The sequence below is a fragment of the Tachysurus vachellii genome, chromosome 17, assembly GCF_030014155.1.
Source record: "Tachysurus vachellii isolate PV-2020 chromosome 17, HZAU_Pvac_v1, whole genome shotgun sequence".
NCBI lineage: Eukaryota > Metazoa > Chordata > Actinopteri > Siluriformes > Bagridae > Tachysurus > Tachysurus vachellii.
In genome coordinates this window covers 5,167,392-5,187,541 of record NC_083476.1, presented here as the reverse complement: position 1 = coordinate 5,187,541, position 20,150 = coordinate 5,167,392, and the positions used below count along the sequence as shown (strand labels likewise).

Here is a 20,150-nt window from a genome sequence, read left to right as displayed (position 1 = left end):
ATCAGAATAGTGGTACGCCACTAAGATGCCAGTTCCTATATCTACTCTAATCTGAACATTTTAATGGATCAGATCATCATTCCGGCGCAGTATACACCTCTGTACAAATTCCTGAACAGTTTGAAAGTGTCTTCTGAGCTGTCAGTCATCCGATGGAATAAGCGTTAATTGGCGTTCTAATCAGGTTGCACTCACGAGACACAATCCACCCGGTTTTCCCGTGATGCGATGTGCAGTGGTGAGTCTCCATGCACATTAACGGTGTTAAGATCACACTTGGCACTCAGAAGAACATCAGCGATCTCCACACAGCCAGAGAAAGCAGCCCAGTGCAGACAGATGTTCTCCTCCTACCAAGATAAAACACTACGTTATATAATAATGTCCAAATGTAACCAAAGGAATAGGCAGTGTATAATATCTTAAAAAGCTGACTAATACTGGTGTAGTAGAGTGGTGTCCTAGCTGTGCTGTGAGGTTAAAATAAGAAATCAAATTGACTTGTTTCTTAAATATACGTATAGCATGACAACTTTGCATTTACAAAATTAAGATCAAAAGTTTTTTTTTTTTGTTTTTTTTTGCTTAACTTCTAGCTTTCCAGTGATTCGGGAAAATTATCCCAAAAAAAGGCTGCGCTAAAACTTTGTGTAATTTTATTTCCAGATTTGAAGATCCACACTGACCTTGTCTCTGATGTTGGGATCGGCACAATTCGATAGCAGCAGCTTGACCAGTTCAACGTGTTTGTACTCTGTCGCCCAAATCATAGAAGTCCAGCCACCGTCATCCTGCAGACAAAAACACAGCTGTAAAACTGCCAGATCCCCAGCTACAAGACTAAAGACTAGAACTTAATGATATAACTATGGTGGGAAACTGTCTTTACCTGACAGTTTATGTCCACAAGGCCTGTAAACAGCAAGTGTTTTACAATATTGTAATGTCCAGCTTTAGCAGCAAGGTGGAGACACGTAGAGCCTTCAGCATCCTAAACACGACAGATTGAAAAGAAGAGTTTTATGTTTTTATTCATAACTTTTTTAGGATTAATAAACATGTACGTATGTGTAGACATAGATCAAACGCAAAGAAAAAGAGAGAGATAAAGGTATAGATAGATAGACGGACCAACATACAGAAAGACAGACAGACAGACAAAAAAGCAGGCGGGTGGATGGACGGATGATACAGACAGAAAGAAAGAGAGAGAGAGACAGACACAGATGGGTAGGAAGATATATAGGGACAAAAAGACAGACAGATATGCAAATTAGGAGAGACAGAAAAACGGACTGTTAGAAATAAATACAAACAGACACATAGTTTGATAGACAAGACAAGACAGACAGACACAAAATGTACAGACAAGCAACAGGTAGATAGACAGACAGATAAATAGACAGACAGACACAACAAAGAAACAGACCTTGTTGGAGACGATGGCTCCAGCTCTCAATAGGTAGCGTACTGTATCCAGCTGATTGTTCTCACAAGCCTCCATCAGAGGTGTGCGCTGGTCCTCATCACATATGTCCAGGTTTGCACCGGCCTGACACGCATACATAAAGAAAACGAAACCCTAGATGGTTAGCGTTAATGTACATGGTTAAGATTAAACCTATGTACATGAGGTGCACTAATACTGACCTGGACCAACATGTGGCAGACCTCCTGATGTCCAGCCTCAGCTGCTACATGGAGAGGCGTACGTTTGCTCTGGCTCTCCATCTTAAAGTTTGGGTCAATTCCATCCACTGGAAACAGAGAAACATATGCATCATAAAGATTGCCATGAAGGGTGTAAAAGGCTATATGCTTTTATAAGGACACAGCATCGTACCAAGCATCATTAAGACTTTCTGCAGTTCCCCCTGCTTAGCAGAGATATACAGCTGTTTAGGATGAAAGCGAAGCTTCTTGGGCCTAAAAAGAAGAAACAATAAAGGCATCACATCAAACATGAATATATGGCTTATTATGAATAACATGAAAAAAAAAAAATTAAAATCAGACTCGTAGAGTTTACACTTATGTGAACCATGGTACAAGTGTATTACAGTATTATAAAAGTGTGACAAAGTGTGTTTCAGTTTGTCTATTTTTCTTACTTCTCTGCATCCAGTGCCAACAAAATGGTTTCCAGAGTCTCCTTAGGCGGTGCTATAGAGGGTCCAGCCCCAGCTCCTATGTGCTCTGGCCTGCTGGCTTCGAGGGCAAGTAATTCATTCCCAGCTTCAGAAGGTCTAGATAAAGTGCTGTCTACGCTCCCTTCTCCCGATAACGAAAGGAGAGACAACCTTAAATCATACACACAATGGTGTGAGCATTTACATTTGGTGATGCCCACAAACCTCCACAAAATGCAAAGCACACAAACTTGGAAATGTCCAAACAAAGAATAATCATTGAAAGACCAGTTAAGCTTCCAGTAATGCAGCTCAGCCACTGCAGCTGCCAAAGACAGACACTAAGACATTCTTCATTTATAGGGTGCCATTTCTTTTGTCCTAATTGAATGGCTAGTTTTATTTGTCTTAAAGGTGGGGTCTCCGATTTTTGAGAAATGCTTCAGAAAACTGAGTCGGGCCAAATAATAAACAAAAATCAAAACAAACATGTAGCCAATGAGCAGAAAGGGGCGTGTCTTGTCAATATGGGTGTTCAGTGCGCATGTGTGACATTAGCAGAAAGCGGTTTTAACATTGACATGGAGGATAAAAACAAAGAAAGAAAGCGAAGAAAGGCTTACGATAAGGCAAGAAGTAGGACGTGTTAATATAGGATCAGCTTTCCAGCGCTGGAGAGAACTGGAGGAGCAGGAAGTTACTCCTAAGCTAAACGCTGTTACTACACAAATAACACCTCTTTTCGATCGTAGTAATGTAGAGACGCAGCTACAACCGTATTATGCTAGTAACAGCGTTTAGCTCAGGAGTTATTGATTCGGGAAACTCCAATCTGTGAATATGTGGCCAACTTTACTTAAGACGCCGAGGCGCTTTTTTCCTTCTCGATAGGTGAGTAACGTTGGTTTTGCTTTGTTACACAGAACTAATATATGCCGTCCTTCGCATGATTATGCTTGTGTGTCATTTTTGCTTGCTTGTTTATCTGCAATTGTATTGTTCTTCCCTTCAGCTATGATAAAGACACATTTCTTTCCATTATTTGCCTGGGTTACGTATGTATGTGTGGGCGGAGCTATCAATACAGGGGTGGGACCCATTTGGGTTAGGGGTGTGTTTGTTTTGGTGATTTCAAATGTCAACATTGGCTTTCAAACAAAGGAGACCCTGCCTTTAATTACAGAATTGTTTTGGAATTTAGTCTAATCCATTTAATAGCTCAAGCCAGTGAGATGATTTGAAAGATCTGTACATAAATTTACACAGCTCTGGAGCTCTTGTAGAATCTAATGTTTTGCTTTAACTACTACTATAATTTAGTTTCCACAAAAATCAATTTGGACATTACCACCTGACTGATAGAGAATTGAATTTTATTGAAAGAAACGCCGTTCTAAACCACACAGAAATACCCATACCCTCCAGTGGTGGTGTCTGCTTTGCCCTCCGAAGTTGCCGGGGTGCTCGGGCTCTGGCTCTGTGGCACTGTAGAGGTGGTGTCTGCTTTAGCGATGGTGACCTCTTTGGCTTTGCTGACCTCCTCACCGCAGTGTGGACAGAAGCTCTGACCTTTCAGTACTGATGCGCAGTGCCGGTGAAAGCGGTGAGAGATGTTCACCTCTGGTTGGCACTCCATGAAGGTTCCCTAGAGGAACATTTCCATAAAATTTCTAGGAGCAACAACAGGGAAATGAATAAACGATCACCCGCAGCTCAAAGCTACAGGTACACTCACCGCCCTACAGAAGTAGCCACAGCCAGGGCAGCACTGATGTTTGATCATTCCTGTGCGATGCTCCTCACACAGCACCAGCAGCTGCACCGAGTTTGACGGCCTCATCATCTCGTGCTTCAGAACTGCACTTTGACACCGACTCAGCTACACAAGAGTAAAGCTGGAGTGAACTCATGCGTGATCATGCAAAGCCTTTTTATTGCACTACTACAGATCAAAGTGAAGAATGATGCCTATAGCTACTATATCAGAGCGAAGTTGAATTCAATATTTTGATTGGTCAGTTGGTGTTGATTAATTTTCCATAATCGATCATTTTCTGCACTATAGGTTCTCACCTGTCCATCCACACTCTCTGTGGCCATACACTTCCTGTCAGCCAGTGTGAGGATCTCTCGGCTCTTGGGTGTCTCGATGCGGCAGCTACACAGCGGAAGCTCCTGTACCATGTCCGCCGCTGAACTCTGAGCTGTGCTAGACAATTCTACACAACAAATAACACGTGCCTTGATTAAGAGAAGCTGAACAACTTAATGTAAAGTTATGCATGTAATCGGTTCTTTTAAAGTCTGAATAAAATGATTTACATTATGTCCTACAAATCAAAAACCTCAAACTAAATTAGAGACATTCGGTTTGTCGATATCCTTCACGCGTTCATTCAGATAAAATAAAATACAAATAAAATATGTATAAACATAATTATGGAAAGAACAGTATTTATTCTTATTTACACATTATTAAACTGGAAAAAAAACTTCTAGCATATTGGGGTATTTAAAAAATAGCCCTTGAACACAGGTGGACGTATTCACCACCACCAGGGGGCATCCTTTCATCTTTGTTGTACTGAGAGCACTCCATTGATGAGTCATCGTCAGCACAGGAACAATATCTAAAAATCGTAACAGTATTTTCAACTTCTGATTATGTGGGGAAAAAAGAGACGCTTGTCAACTTGGGATTCCAAATGTCTCCAAATTCAGTATATGAACTAAATCAAGTCTCACCCTTGCTTTCGGATTTCAGCAAGGCATCCTGGGCTTTGAGGTTAAGCGACTCTAACGGAACCTCTGTGTACTCTTTTTCTTGGTCAGCAGGGGCAGGAAGAGGAGCAGGAGTTTGCTCTGGAATCTCAAACCGAGTCTGGTCATTCATACCTAAAAGTGGAAGATCAGATACAGAAAGAACTCAACATTATTATGTTAATCAACATATACTCGGTGCAACTGAAAATACCAGACCCAACAATAGCATGATGGTCAGTGATCACTAGCTTACACTAACTTCAACTAACAGAAGGTTTTATCTCTTAACACCTGGAACATGATTAATTCCCTGATTACCAAGTTACTGACTTGCGTTGGACAGCTTTCAGAGTCAGACAAATTCACGGTTGTGCCAAGCTTTTGCCTAAAAGCACCATGGAGACTCAAAACATATGTGGAAAAAGTTTCTCTTAGCGGACGAGACCAAAACAGAACAGCTGCTTTTAGTGGAACCCCAAGATTTCTCATAACCCTGACAACAACAAATTTCACAGTGAAGCACGGTGATGGCGGGATCTTATTGGGAATTAAACTTCTTCGGTTGCTTGTTTGACTAATGCCCTCCTTATCTCATGTCGTAATTGTTGCATTTTTCATTAATGGATTTAATGGTCTGATGCACATTAAAACTTTGGGATTAACCAAACCCTAGTTGAACTTTGTCCTTGGTCTTCCTGATGCTGTTTATTTAGCTATGATCTCTGATGCCCCTTTTATCTGAGGCAGTTTGAGTGCTGGTTCGGAGCCAGAGCCTAATTTAAAACCAGTTCTTTCTTTTTCAACAGCCAAAGCACCGTCTCTGAACCAGGAAAAGTGGTTCTTAAGTAGCACAAAAAATGTTGCTGGTCTAGACTTAAAAATCGCTTGCTTCAGGGGCTGTGGGCGGTGCTGTGGGCGGGGCTACTGTTAGCGCCTTTGATATTGTACCTTAAGTATACCAGTGTTTATACACTTTTACGTTACCGCAATATGATCAATTATCAGCACACATGATAGTAGGTAGCTACATGCTAAGGTTAACTTTTTTCTGTGTTAATGATAAAATAATGTTATGTACTTTCTCGATTACCACCTCCGTTTATACAGATTACATGGAGCTGCAAGTACACGTTGGATTCGCCGCGTTTGGATGCCAATGTAGGTTCACAAAGCCATGAGCATTAACAGTAAAGCAACATCCGCCATTGTTGATGTGTTTGTGTTTGCGCTACAGTTGCTGGGAAACGTGACACGTATACAGTGACGTCAGACTCGGCCCTGTGACGGCTCTCTAACCGATGGAAAGGCAAACCGGTTCTTAGAAGGTTCGCCAGTAGAACCAACTTTGAACCAGCACCAGCACTAGCTCTGAACCAGCACCCGGTTCTTTTTGGTGGAAAAGGGGTATGACAAGCTCTGGGGCCAGTAATATGTGTATTTATATTGACACAGACGGACTCCAATTATGTAACTTCTGGTGCTAGACACACACTTACAAATATTACTCTACCTGAAATATCCATTGATTTTGTCTTCAACTTCTTTTTACGTTTTCTAGCAGGCCGGAGCCAAGGGCTGTCTGATCTGGCCTTCTTTTTCACCTTCTTCTTTAAGCTGGATTCAGAACTCTGAGATAGACAAAAATTAATTTAATACTGCAGGGCTTGGAAAACTGCTCGACAGGTTCAGAAGGATATTAAATCTTTAGATGAAAAAATGTCTGGTGCGCTTACCAAATCTGACTCATCTTGCTCTTCTTCCCCTTCTTCTTCTGCAGTCTCTTCAGACTCGTGCTCTTCGCCAAGCTAAATCGTAAATAAACAACAAACAAATGTGTGCGTCTGGGAAAATCCCTCATGTGGTCAACTTTTGACACTTTCTACTATATATAGCTTTGAAAATAACACCTTCCTAAGCATGAACCTTTTGCATGTATCTCAGACACAAGTCAAGTTTTAGCATTTTAAAATTCCTCTAAAATGAAGAAAGGGCCATTTGAGGATTTCAATTGAACCCCACCAATTAAGATTTATAACCTCTTCACTCCAGTGATATTTCTTCATGTTAACATTAGTGGGTAATTAATCGCTTTGGTTTTAATTCTGTAAATTGAGTTCTATTGGATTCATCACATATTTTTTTGATGACTTGATGGTACACGTGAATCTCGAACATGCTTTGTAGCTTTTATATGATTTCAAGCAGAATTAAAAGGTATGTCTATTTTGCTATGATCCAGCCAGGACAAGTTTAGTAATTGGATTAAATCAGCTATAGCAAGAAATCTTTTTTCCAGACTGCCTCCTCACGTATACTTTTTTAAACACTTATTTTTTTCCCCCGCTCAGTCTAACCGATTTAGCGTCATGCTCTTTTCTTTTCCTTATTTCACCGTAATAGGAGGAAGAAGGACAGCTATGTCTTCTATCATTTTATCTATGTAAGGAGTTATGTTATCTTATAAATGTGAAACTTTAACACTAACTTTTAGCACAGCTAACTTTTTAGCAAAGTTTCCCTCTCACATATGAGCCTGAAATTCTATAGGCTGATGAGGATAAACCAAAAAAATATGGTGGGGATAAACAAGCAAAAAAATCCACACCTGTGGGATTGATTCCAGTCTGCTGTCCTCCTGGGATGCTTCAGCTGTTTCTTCTTTTCCAACCGTGTCTTCTTCATCTTCGGATTCGTCTTCTGACTCTGATTCGTCAGACTCGTTCTCTGCCCGTTCACCGTTAACCTGCATGGCCTCTTTTGGCTGATGCAGAGAACACGATTGGAAAGAGACCTGTTAAACACCCACACGTCCATGACAGCTTGGAAACACCCATTGTCTTCACCCATCAACAAAGCAATTCAAGAATATAGCACAAGGCACAAGCAGGGGCCAAGATTGCACTGAACCTCCACATGCCACAGTGAACCTCCCCAGATGAACTTGCGGGATTAACCAAAGTTTCTAAGATATATCAAGGTTCTATGTAGAGCTGGTGTGTCTGGAATGCTGACCTGAGGAGTGGGTGGAGACTGGGGCACACGCTGGAACATTTCCAGCACTGTGCGCTGCTTTAGCACTTTGGTCTTCTTCTTGGGAACAAGGCTGTATGTTCCCATCTTTCTCTTCTTTTTCCTCAACACAGATGCTATTAAGTAAGTAAGAATCGGCAGTCAAATACCAACACATCACTACATGCAAATAAACCAGTTTAAAAAGGCGTGTCTGTTTTTTTTTTCCCCTCATTATAATTGCCACTACGTTGTATAATTCATTTGCAGTTCCATTAGTACTGCTGGCACCCTTTAAAAAAATGTGCTAGAAAGAAATTCGTTCTTTTTGGGAAAATATTTTTCCTCAGAGACAATGTAATATTAATCTGTAATAACAAAAAAAATCCTTGAAAAACTCTAGATCGAGGTGTCCAAACGTATTCCAACCAAACAGAAGCCACACTGAAAGCCAAGGTCAACTGATTATACAGGTGGAAGCAGGTGTAGCTCTGCTTGAATTAAATGAAAACTTGCACCCACACGTGTCCTTTGTGAATATGATTGGACACCTTCTAACAAATATGTCTTAACACTTCTAAGGTTGCTCACATCATCTATCACGATGATGAAAACCAAAAAACTTTCAACAATTAAAAAAAAAAAAAAAAAAAAAGACAGATGACTGTCGACATTTGACTTTGACGTTTGGCACAATCAGGCACGTAAAAAAAATTCTAAAGGTTTTCTAAAGTACAGAATGCATGAGCATACACCTTCCCTATAAGGATAATGGTGAACATTACATTTTAAGAATGTACATTGAATATCCATCAAGATCTAGCAAACTGTGAGGGAATTTTCTATACCCAGCCTTCAAGATATTCCACAGGTTTTGATAGGATTTAGATCCTGGCTCTGACATTTCAAAATATACAGTAGATATTCTTCTGAAGCCAATTCCTTTGTTGGATGTTCATCTTCAAAGGTGAAATTTTCCTCTTCAGCTGTCTAAAAAAGTCCTGCAGGTTTGATAGTTAAATCGTTTGGTATGCTTGTACTATGCTTTGCCATGGGTATGGTGTTGCTTGGGTGATAAGTGGTCTTGTTTCTGTGCCAGAGAATTTTCTTTTTTTTTTTTTTGTTATGCCCAAAAGGTTTCTACCTTGGGATCATCAGACAACATTTGGTCACGTTTTGTTAAATATAGGCAGTATAGATTCGAGAGGCTTTCCTCTCTTGAGAACAGGCTTTTGTCTGGCCACCCTACTCAACAGCCCAGACGTAAAGAATATGAAAGATTGTTGTCACATCCAGGGAGTAACCTGTACCTGCCAGACATTTCTCCAGCAGCTACTTTAAATGTTGCGTAGGTCTTTTGACAGCCTCACTGATGAATTTTGGTCTGATTCTTTTGTCAGTTTTATTCTTGGTAACAACGCTGAGGTTTTTCCATTGTCCCCTTTTGTGGATGATGTCCTTTGTAGTGTCCAGTGGTATATCTACAAAATACGATATGTATTATCTCCAGATAGATACCGTTTAAGAATGAGATCTTGTATATCGTTTGTAAGTGTTTGGTGGACCATTGCTTTAAAAGTGGGATCAAATCAAGAAGATCCCAAGAAAATCTTACAGTAACTGCTAAATTTTATTTGGGTTAATTAGAATCAGTCAGATCTTTGCAATTCCCACCCATCACAGAATCACATGACATCTACCATCTGCGCAGGGTGGAGCTAACAAGTGCTTCCTCCTGAAGTTAAGCCAACCATGACATCTTTTTGAACGGCAGAACGAGACCTTCAAAAACACTCACAGATGTTGGCAACTGCCTAATCTCGTTGTGAGTGACAGGGGACAGACAGACACACTCCTGACCACGGATGACTGTGGAACTGTGTGATTTTAAACTCACGATCTCCAGTTGATAATGCAGACTTTACTTTTCTGTTGTGCCACACAGAAGCTACAATTATTTCCCCGATTTCAGATGTATAATAAATATTTCTGAACGTTTGAATTTTAAATTGCCCTGCGATGGGTTGGCACTCCGTCCAGGGTGTATCCTGCCTCGATGCCCGATGACGCCTGAGATAGGCACAGGCTCCCCGTGACCCGAGGTAGTTCGGATAAGCGGTAGAAAAGGAGTGAGTGAGAGCGAGTGAGTGAATTTTAAATGTGCTTGGTTGATTCTTAGCACAGTGAAATGCAGCATTATAAATGGGTTTGCATACATGGGTCTATAGACTTATGTCCATTGCTCTTGAGTTTTTAACTGTACAAGACATACACAAACATAGAATTATAAAGCAGATTCAAATGGTCTGTCTGGAAGAGTGGCCAAGATCTATTACAGGAAAAGTCTCAGTGCTGTTACTCTATCCAAGCCTTCACTAAATATTAATGAAGGTGTTGGTGGTCATTTGTAAACATAACTATTTTAGAAAGCTTTCTTTATTTGTGCTAAAATAATAAAACGGTACCTTTTGGATTCTGCTCAAAATAATAATAAACGTTATTACATGGTATTTATTTACGTCAATTTTTATAAAGGGTGCCAGTATTAACAGAGCTACTAAGATTAGCAGATGTGCTGCTCGAAAAAAAAAAAATATCATTATTGAACCTGTGTGTGGCTTGGCTGGTGTGGCGACTGGTGCTGGTGTGGCATCAGTTTGCTTCTGAGGTAGCTGGTTCTGAGTGGGATTAGCCTGCGCAGGTGGCTGAGCTTCTGATCGGTCCACACTCTCACCTTTCACCACGCTCGGCTCTTTTATTTCCCTGTTTAAAACCTAGAGAAATCAAATGAATCACTTTATCTCTGACAAATTCGATGACTGTGAGATAACCACCTGTTTACACAAGCAAGAGATATTATACTAGTTTCGTTGGCAGATTAGATGCCCAAGCTAAATGTTGCTACGTGCCCTCACCAGATACACCAACAACGGTCTCTATAAATATTATATGAGAGGTCAAACATGGGAAGATAAAATGAAACCCTGGTTATTCTTAATTTTTTGTATCAAACAGTAAAAAGGAACCAATTAATGCTAGGAACTGTAACTGGGTAACTGAAGAAATATTGGACCACGCATGCTGAAGGGTTGGTTTGAGGAACGAATATGAGGTAAATTGATCTAATTTGCATAGAAAATTTTATTTTGTTGCTTAATTTTCCTTTCTTATATTTTAAGCTCTACACTGTTGAATGGCTTGATTCTATAAATGCTTTCTGAATCTTTATCCACCCCATGAAGTAAGCTCCAAATTGTTAGTTGAACTACACATTACCTTTAGTGCGTGATTAGAGGCTGGCCTGGACATGGTCTTGCGTGCTCTGTGTACTGTCACACGTGGAGGCGTGTTCGTAGCAGTGCCGTTTTTAGTCTCATTTTCCAACCGCCCCTCTGCCAGACTGGGCCCTGTGCTTGCATTAGTCCTTAAAGCTCCCTGGCCCTGGGTTTGGGATGTAGCTGAAAGAGGGAGTGTTTTTGCTGCGTACCCTATGGGTGAGGTTCCCTTAGGGGACCAGGTAGTCCTGTGTTGCGTAGCAGGAGAGTCGTCCTGGGGTTTACTGAGAATATATCCATTACTGCCCACTGTAGAGCCGTGAGGAGGATCAGTTTCTGAAAGTCCATTCTCCATGGTGTGCGATTGGGTGGATGACCTTTGGACATCAAGGTCCTGCTGATCTTTGTCCGGTTCTGTGCTCTTAAAGGTCCCATTCAGCTCTTCTGCTGTTTTGAAAGGTTCTGCTTGCTTGATCGAGGGCTCTTCAAGCCCTAAATTGATAAAGAATTACATTGTACTTGAAGATAAGGCAAAAATATGGCTCAAATAATCATAAGAATTATAGAGATGAACAATAAAAATTAAAGCTACCTTCTTCTGCTTTGCTGTGCGTGTCTTTCATACTGTCAGTCTTCATTAGTTCTCTCTTCCCTGTAATCCCTTTTATCAGACCAGCAGGCTGAAAAATAAAAACACTATAATTAGGATACAAATGGCACAAGACTAACAAATTACACTTAATTACCTTTAAAAAGAGACTTATTGTATCTGCAATGTTTTGTAGGTCCTAAGAGCCCACTGGGTTTTAAATTTAGCCCTTATGCCACTCAGTGAGACCCAGGACAAATTGCTGAAAATGGTGCAATTTAAAAAATAAATGAAGAAAGTCCTTTTCACCCCAACTATGTGATTAGCTAATCATATACATCTTAAAAAAAAACATTATTTTATCAGTCTGCAGGAGATTCAGAAGGGGAAAAACACTAGCTCACCCTTTGGGAATGTGTCTCAACACAACAACACAACAGGGTTGGCTGGCAAAGACTCTACTGGAATAGTGAATCTTTTCACATCTGGGTTATTAAGCAATATATTGAGTGCAAATGATCATGAGAGATTTGTTCAGTCCAAAAGAATTAATCAAGAACCTCAGTCCCAATTCCATGTGAATGGAAAAAACAGGAACGAGATATTTGCTCGATTAGCCGTCTTTTCTGTCTGTTTCCTACTGAAACATGCGCAAAAAGAAAGTGAAGACATGCTGCTAAAACCAGATCTCATCAAACCCGTCATTAACGTCTCTCAAGTTACCGTTGGTTTCATCCTACCTTCCTCACATGCACATTTGCTCTCTTTTAGTCACCCCTGTTGTATTAAATAATTGCATTTGGCCTTTGGCCCAGTTACTGTACAGAGTCCCAGCTGCTCAGTCAACCTTGCACCGAGGAAGTGCCTCATCTCCAAAGCTGGTTTGGTTCCTGCATAAAGTCCTGAATGCACAAATGTCAAAACCAGCACTATTACAACAAATAGCTCCTTTTTTCAGATGCGATGTACAAGGCCTTTGACCAGAAAATCGGCTCTTCTAAATCAGTGTTCTCTGAATCAAGATCAAAAGTCTCAAACACACAAACAGCATTGAACCCCTTGATGCCTCAATGTGAATATCTCTCAACAAAGGTGAAAGACATGCAGATAACCGTGAACAAAGATCTAATTAAAACAACACATGTCCTGCTGAGATGCCGTGACGCTGAAATTGCCTTGCCCAAACAACCTAAAAAGGTAGGGCATCTAATGCACAAGAGGCAAAGAAGTCTGTCGTGTCAAGGCTCAGAAATGATTCTGCCTTAGCCGGCCTTCTCAACACAGAGCATGGTTTGTTCCCTCTAGAATGGCAGTCAAATGGTGCAAGCACATCTATAGTCTCTGAGTTCACTGATCAGTCCAGGACCATTGAGCAAAGAGAGAATGCATGGCCTCTGCAAAACAAACAAACAGGTCAACATTAACAAGATCTACAATGAGCAAAGAAAATCGAAAGAAAACCTGAGAAACATTAAGCAAGTGCTAAACTTGCTGTCTTTTGAGAAGGACAGAAGCAGGCGAGTAGCTCCATCTACTGAAGTAACTGCAAATTATACAAGCACTCAAAACACACTCTCACTCACTCACTTGCCAGCCTTCAACATCTAATGTAGTGATTTTCAGCAGCCATGCTCAAAGGAAGGAGGTCAGAAGGTGTAGTAATTACAGCAAAATCCAGGCTCTTCCTCTGCCTGCCCCTCCCCCAGCCGTGCCTTTGCTCCCCAGAACCTCCTCATCTGATTGGCAGCTACGCTGGCTGCCTTCCACAAGACACAGAAAATGGCTGCCGTTCGTTGGAGCTGCTCACTCAACAAAAGGTCGATCATTCTTTCTGTTTCCCTCTCTCGCCACAAGGGGAGCCACTTCATAATAAGAGTCCCCCCACACCTAGCCAAGCCTGAGAGGTTCTGGTCCATCAGAACCAAAAACAACGTTGTGAGAAGCAGTCATAGTGAACCGTTGAGCATTTCTGAGCAAAGGGTGCAGCAGTGACTTCAAAAGAAGTCTCTCTTTCAGCAAAATCTACCATCCAGTGACATGATGTCCTTCCTCTATAATCGAGACTTGTGAACATGGACACGCCGTTGTTTTTCCACAAAACCCAAAGTGTTGGCAAACTTTTTATTTTTGGATAAGGCTGTCTATCTCTGTTCTGTCTGAGTCAAGATGTTGCTTACACCAAAAGGTCTGTTGATTAATCTCATATTACAAAAAATGTATAACACCAAAAAAAAAAAAAAGCGCTGGAAATCAACCCCTAAAAGCATCTGAAACACTCGGTGCTAGTTGGTACCGTCATTTAATACTACTGATTTGCAAAACACTTGAATTTAAACAGCAACCTTGTTGGCTTCCCGTTCTCCAACATACATACTGCATCCCGTACATATAACAACCCGCATTACTCCTATTCAAAAACAGAACAGTGAAAAAATCCGTGTTGAACTGTAATTCTATTCAGACTGGATTAGTTTAACAAAGGAAGATGGTGTAATGTCATTATCACCAGAGTAACACTGGGATTTCAGTCCCTGCTGAATTGGACATGTCAGGGATTTATATGTACTCTGCATATGCACACGTGGATTGATTACACCGTATATTACCTTCAGGAAAATAACCAGTAGAAAAAACCCTGGGTAACAGCCTATATGTCCTGTTGTATCTGACATTTGGAAAAAGATTCCAGTATGTCCTGTGGGAAAAGAGGATTTGCACTTTTAATTAGTACCATCAGTCCAGAAAAGCACTTTTCTATTGTTTCTGGTCCAAAGATTTCACCAGTGACCTGCCAGACTGTTTTGATTTGCACAAAAACAAATGCAATCTTGAAGATGTAATGATATTTTCAAACATGGTCCTTCAGACTATACAAAGCACTGAACCAGTCATAACGTGAATTCTGTTTGGGGTGAAAACAAATGTGATGTTTGTAATCAAGTTTTAAAGACATATATGGATTACAGAAGTAACCAATATGTCTAGAACTTCAGAATCTGACATCCGGTAAGTGGCAGCAAGTCCACACTTTAGTTCCATAACATACACAAACCGAAAGAATTGGGTTTGTGTCCCAAAAAAAGGGATGTGGTAGCTCAGTGGTTAAGGTGTTCGACTACTGATCGGAAGGTCATTGGTTCGAATCCCAGGTCCACCAAGTTGCCACTGCAAGGCCCCTGAGCAAGGCCCTTAACCCTCAATTGCTCAGGTGTATAAACTGAAGTTAAAAAAAATATCACTCTGGATAAGAGTGTCTGCTAAAATGATGTAAATAATTGCTCTGTTTTTGCCCCAACAGCCGGCTGTTCTGCAACTTTAACCACTGGCATTTCCAGTATGACACTTGACCTCAACTTTCCTCATCAGCCCATTCCAATTGCTTAAATAATGACATCAATGTAGCTCAACGGCTCATCTCAGCTTCGAAGACTCCATTCCATGGAGTCCGACCCTGACATGTCAGGGATAAACTTTTCTCTCCACATCATGAACAACCGACTACTACAGTTTCATTCTTGTAATCTCAGCATTATATTTCTTAAAGCAAAGTAAGGGAGAAAAAGCTTGGCTGTATCATTTCAATATCTGAAAAACTTGCTATGAATTGGTGCTGTTTTTCTTCCCAAGCTCTCCCCCTACAGGCCAAAGAGAAAGCATTTCCAATAGAGGACGGGAGAAAGAGGGAAGGGCCTCAGCTCCCAACCGCCATTTCGTAACCAGATTGTTTACTGGTACAACAGTACACAGTGAAATTTATTCTATGGCAGAAGGAACATGTAGATAGGAGTCGTGCAAATGGAGGCTCGTCTATCAATTCTGACTGACTCCTTCATAGCGTGAATAGCGTCTTTGGAAAAGAACAAAAAAAAGAAATTAAGGCAAAAAATATTACAGCTATACAAATTAGCCCAAACAGGATAGAAACTGCTCCACTTGAGATGTTTGGTATCAGTGTTCACCTGATGGATAAATGAATTTGCAATGCTGCTGCTCCAAAAATAAATGACATAAAACAGCTCAAGTTTCAAATGCTGGGGCAACACAGGCTATTTTCCATTCTTCTAGATGGATGTCTTTTTTTCAGATATTTCCTATCTGTACTAAATGCCATTTTTCATTTGAACGAATAAATACAAGTCTTATTGTCTTATTGCTCCAGGTGAAACTCTGGAATGTGTGTTTCATAATTACTGCACAAATGTTAATGAAGAGGGTCAAATCCAAAAATCAACTTAAAACTACCAATAAAAGAAGTATAATTAGAGATCAATCAGTCAACATGCTAATGAAAAATTGGACACACACACACAAGAAGGATGAATAATAAGTCTATAACACAGAACAGGAGATAATCCGAGAACCTTCGGCAGACTCGCAAATAATAATAATCGTGTACAAAAATGAAAACAAGATCGCAGAGACTTCCTGTATTTTTATCCACAGAATGATGAATAATGATGCCTTACTGAAGGCAAAGCAAAGACAATTGTGAGAAATGCAGAAACACAATACAACATCAGCACTATCTCCACATATAAAGGAGGCCATGTTTACAACAAAGACACTTCTTCAGTAGTGATGCAAAATAGCCTTCAACAATGTCCATGACACCCGGGGCTCTGCTTTCTTTACTCATCTCAGTGGTTCCTCCAACAACAAAAGGGAGAACACTAAACAGATTAATCAGGATCTTTTTCTTGTTCCTTAGCAGGGACATAACCCTTCATTGCTGCTTCTTTTGCAATCAAAAAAAAAATCTCAATCAACTTCAATAAACCACTACCCCAAAAACTGATTCATTTTTTTTTTTGCTCAGCATGCCATTCTTTTAGTTTGGCCTGGCTAGCTCAGCAGGCTCAAACCTGCACAAATCAGTTATCTTCCATATCTGCAACCCTTTCTCTTTACTTCTCCAACATTCTTGTGGTAATCATGAGTCATGGAGGAAAGGGAACACATAAAATCACAAAACAAGAATGCTCTCAAACAAAGAATGAAAGATAGCATGCATTTTAAACAAAAAATGTTGTCTTCTTCGAGACTTCAGAAAGGAGACTGATCGTCCATGTTGCCTCTCATAACACAGAACCTAATACAACAACTAATTAAGCACTCATTAAGCCAGACGGTGGTACTTCACTGGAAAGGTTCTCCCTTTGCGAGTTCCCAAGCCGCCAACATTCAAGCCACGCCATCTGACTACTCACACAGCTCTGTACCAGAATTAAAGGCAACTACATTTAGCTGGAAGCTCTGTGAGCCTCTGGTAAGAGATTTAGTGGTCTCTACTTCAATCCATGGACCAGACCAGTGCATGACTCAATCTGAAGGCTGTCACAAGAGAGCTCCCCTCTAACTAGCACTCTCAATGGTCTGACCATAAATAGAGGGAGAAAAGGCAGATGGTGGAAAAAAGCACAGCCTAAAACCAGCAAATATTCAGAGCAAGCAAGGATGGAGGCTTGAGGTCTTGTTCCATTGCTAAGGGTCCTCTTCCAGCAGCATCATACCTGCTTTCTACCGAGGGCCTCCATTAAGCCTGAGCGAGAGCTTCGAACAGATTGTTCCTTCTTTTTTTTTCCCCACCTCCTCCTGTATGCAGACATTCACCCAGCATGCCGGTCATGTGACCTAGCAGCTCCCTCTGTTGGACAGTTTGCTAAAGCTCCAACTGAGCATGCTCAGTCAGTTCGAATTTCAATGTTTATTTAATTCTTCCTAAAGCAGGTCACCAATGAATTCATTTTGTTTTGCTAGCAAAAAACAAACAAACATTTATATATAAAATGAGGAGGCAAAAGGAACGTCATGTCCAAAAACAGCAAGCAGAACCAAGAGTGTGAACAATCCTTAATCTCGTCTGGTCAACCCTGAGGTCTTTATCTCTGCTGAGCCTGAGGAGGGCAGGGCTGTCACAAGAGACTTGTGCTCAAGGCCAAAAGAAAGAATGATTTTAACATTTACAGCAGTGGAAAATAAAAGACTACATAACCTGAATAATCCAAGCCTATGGCTTCAACACAGCCAAAAGGAATCTTTCTGCATCTCTGGACAAGCATCATCTAAACGCACCTCTCAACCAGTATTATTTCTATTCACTGCTATTATCTCAATGGCTGTCAAGGTTATAAATAAATAAAATTGAAGAAAGAAAAAAAATGCATTTTTGAAGCTTTGAGCTTCCTAGAGTAGGTTAAAGCAGGATTAACTTCCAGGCAATCAGAGTAGTGGTTCTAGTTTACTGAATTGGAACGGTATGTTCTTCTAATCCTGCTCATACTATAGAATTTCAAAATCATACCCATTTTTTCAAAAACCATTTCAAAGTCCATGGATTAAATGCCTAATAAAAAAAAAAATCAAAACATTGTAATCATGCAGGCCACAATCGTTCTAGATCATTAGTGTCTACAAACTGTTTTTATTTTTTCCCCCACTTCACTAGATGACTAAGCTCACCAATGGAGCATGCTCAGGAGTCCCCTCAAACCCCCCCTTCTCATTTTGAATTCACGTCCGATTGCCAGGCAAAGCACTACTCTGAATCAGAACCACTAGTCCCCATGAGGTGTTTCATTACGTGAAAACCATAGTGAAAGCGCTACCCGTATCACGTTAAAAAACAAACAAAAAAAAAAAGCAGAATTTTCAGTTTCATGCCTACCATTCCATGCACAAATCCTTCTGTTTGACTGGCTGTACGGCAAGAGACAGACACAGAGCCACAAAAGGGATACAGCAGGGGAGAGCAACTGAGAGAGAACTAAGAGGAAGAGAAGAAACGGCGCTCTTCTACAACCCTATAAGCCTTTTTCAATAAAGGAACCACAGCAAAGGAGCTCTGTACAACATACAACGCCCGAATTACAAAAATGAAAACAGACCCGTCCATGCGAGCAAAAGTGAGTTAAAAGTCCTTATCAGTATAACCCTCAACTCAGAGCTTTAAATGAATGGAATCTTCAATCCAAGAGGCTGCTGGAATAATAATAATCTATCATAACATTTCCAACCACTTATAACTGGTTTGGGGAAAAGAAAAAAAAAAACAAACCAAAAAAAACAAAAAAAAAACACAACATCTAACTTTAGTTGACTACCCAACATGAGAGGCCATTTTAACAAATTAATCTATTAGTTTTTAGAGTCAACAACAACAGCAACAAGGTCAACAAGCTTCCTTTCAGTCCATGCCTTCATTAGAAGCCTGCAGAGAGAAACGTAGTACCAAAGAACTGCCACATGTTTCTTCCTCATAGCTGCAGCAAATATGCAGCTACAGTACGCCTGGTAAATATCAGAGAGTGTTTGAGCTATAGAGTTCACATCTGACACTCAAGCTAAACCTCTGGCAAACAAGAAAACACTATGAAAGTCCCTGGTTGCTTTACTAGCAAGGTCACAGGAAGTACAAGAGAATATCTGGTAGAGCCTGCACAGAGCCTGAGTCCAACAACTGTCAGGAAGGCCTTCTGATCAGCGTCTGTACCCATGCACAATCAACTGATGAATCAGTCATCTGTAATCAAACAGAAATTCAAAATCAGTGAAAAATGAGAAGTTGCATTCAAAAAAGACAGACAGAGAGAGAAACAGAGAGCAAAAGCAACCCAAGATAGACCTTGGCCTAATTCTTTTTCGGGAATCAAATAAATGATCAGCCGTATATATCTGGCATTGGCTTTCCCAAAAGAGAGGCAGCAAAATAGAGAAGCTAATAATCCTGCTATTTTATGTTGAGCCCTCCAGCAACATGGCAGTACCTGGCAAAGCCTGTGGGTCTCCATTGATGGGGGAAGAGGAGGAAGAGGGCGAGAGTAAAGCTCCACTGACTAAAGTCTAGCTTCCCGCACAAGCACCGTCCCTTCTCAGGTCACATGACCAACTCTCTGTAGAAAGCATTGACATGGCGCTCTCTGGGCATGCTCAGTTGGAGCTCTGCTGGTCTTCACGAAGAAGGAAGAGCAGGGAAAAAAACCACAACACTGCAGCCATTTTCATGGAATGGTGTGTGGATCCAGTGGTGGTGTTAACAGAACACATGCTGAATCCAATCTCAGACTTTATGCATAATGAACAAATGTTGTCAACATCTATTTTAATAGCTAAAATGAACAGAGGCCCAGCATAGCAAATAAAGATTTGTGTCTGTGCTTAAATCATGGGGTAGTGCAGAAACACCAGGGCTGGCTTCGAACCAATTTTCTACTGTACAAACGCAATTCTCCCTCGACGGTCAAAATGTGACATATATAAATGTAATATGTTTTGAGTTCCATGATAAATAAGTAGACATCCCTAATTGGGTATAGGCCCAATTTGAATAAAAAATAAAAAATTGTTTTTATTGTTATAAAATCATAGAATATTTAATATATACTGCAA

The 20,150-nt window shown here is 40.6% G+C and overlaps 1 protein-coding gene across 10 annotated transcripts in view; it reads right to left on the bottom strand.

Moving 5' to 3' along the window:
* The window catches only part of ehmt1b (euchromatic histone-lysine N-methyltransferase 1b), a 32,852-nt gene that overhangs the window by 7,471 nt on the left and 5,231 nt on the right, over positions 1–20,150 (bottom strand). The window contains exons 1-21 of one of the 10 annotated variants that reach the window (XM_060890237.1): positions 13,353–15,979; positions 12,170–13,159; positions 11,769–11,856; positions 11,178–11,668; positions 10,510–10,675; positions 7,905–8,038; positions 7,498–7,683; positions 6,626–6,697; positions 6,403–6,520; positions 4,875–5,024; positions 4,680–4,787; positions 4,203–4,348; positions 3,865–4,008; positions 3,548–3,774; positions 2,112–2,300; positions 1,844–1,926; positions 1,651–1,757; positions 1,430–1,552; positions 890–991; positions 687–791; positions 196–350 (exon numbers count right to left, since the gene is read on the bottom strand). In XM_060890237.1, the coding sequence (XP_060746220.1) occupies positions 196–350; positions 687–791; positions 890–991; positions 1,430–1,552; positions 1,651–1,757; positions 1,844–1,926; positions 2,112–2,300; positions 3,548–3,774; positions 3,865–4,008; positions 4,203–4,348; positions 4,680–4,787; positions 4,875–5,024; positions 6,403–6,520; positions 6,626–6,697; positions 7,498–7,683; positions 7,905–8,038; positions 10,510–10,675; positions 11,178–11,668; positions 11,769–11,814 (2,852 nt within the window). In that variant the 5' untranslated portion in view covers positions 11,815–11,856; positions 12,170–13,159; positions 13,353–15,979. Of the gene's footprint in view, positions 1–195; positions 351–686; positions 792–889; positions 992–1,429; positions 1,553–1,650; positions 1,758–1,843; positions 1,927–2,111; positions 2,301–3,547; positions 3,775–3,864; positions 4,009–4,202; positions 4,349–4,679; positions 4,788–4,874; positions 5,025–6,402; positions 6,521–6,625; positions 6,698–7,497; positions 7,684–7,904; positions 8,039–10,509; positions 10,676–11,177; positions 11,669–11,768; positions 11,857–12,169; positions 13,160–13,352; positions 15,980–17,275; positions 17,549–19,177; positions 19,280–19,528; positions 19,617–20,150 lie in introns of those variants that run through there. The other 9 variants (XM_060890234.1, XM_060890232.1, XM_060890231.1 and 6 more) reach the window with 9 other exon arrangements.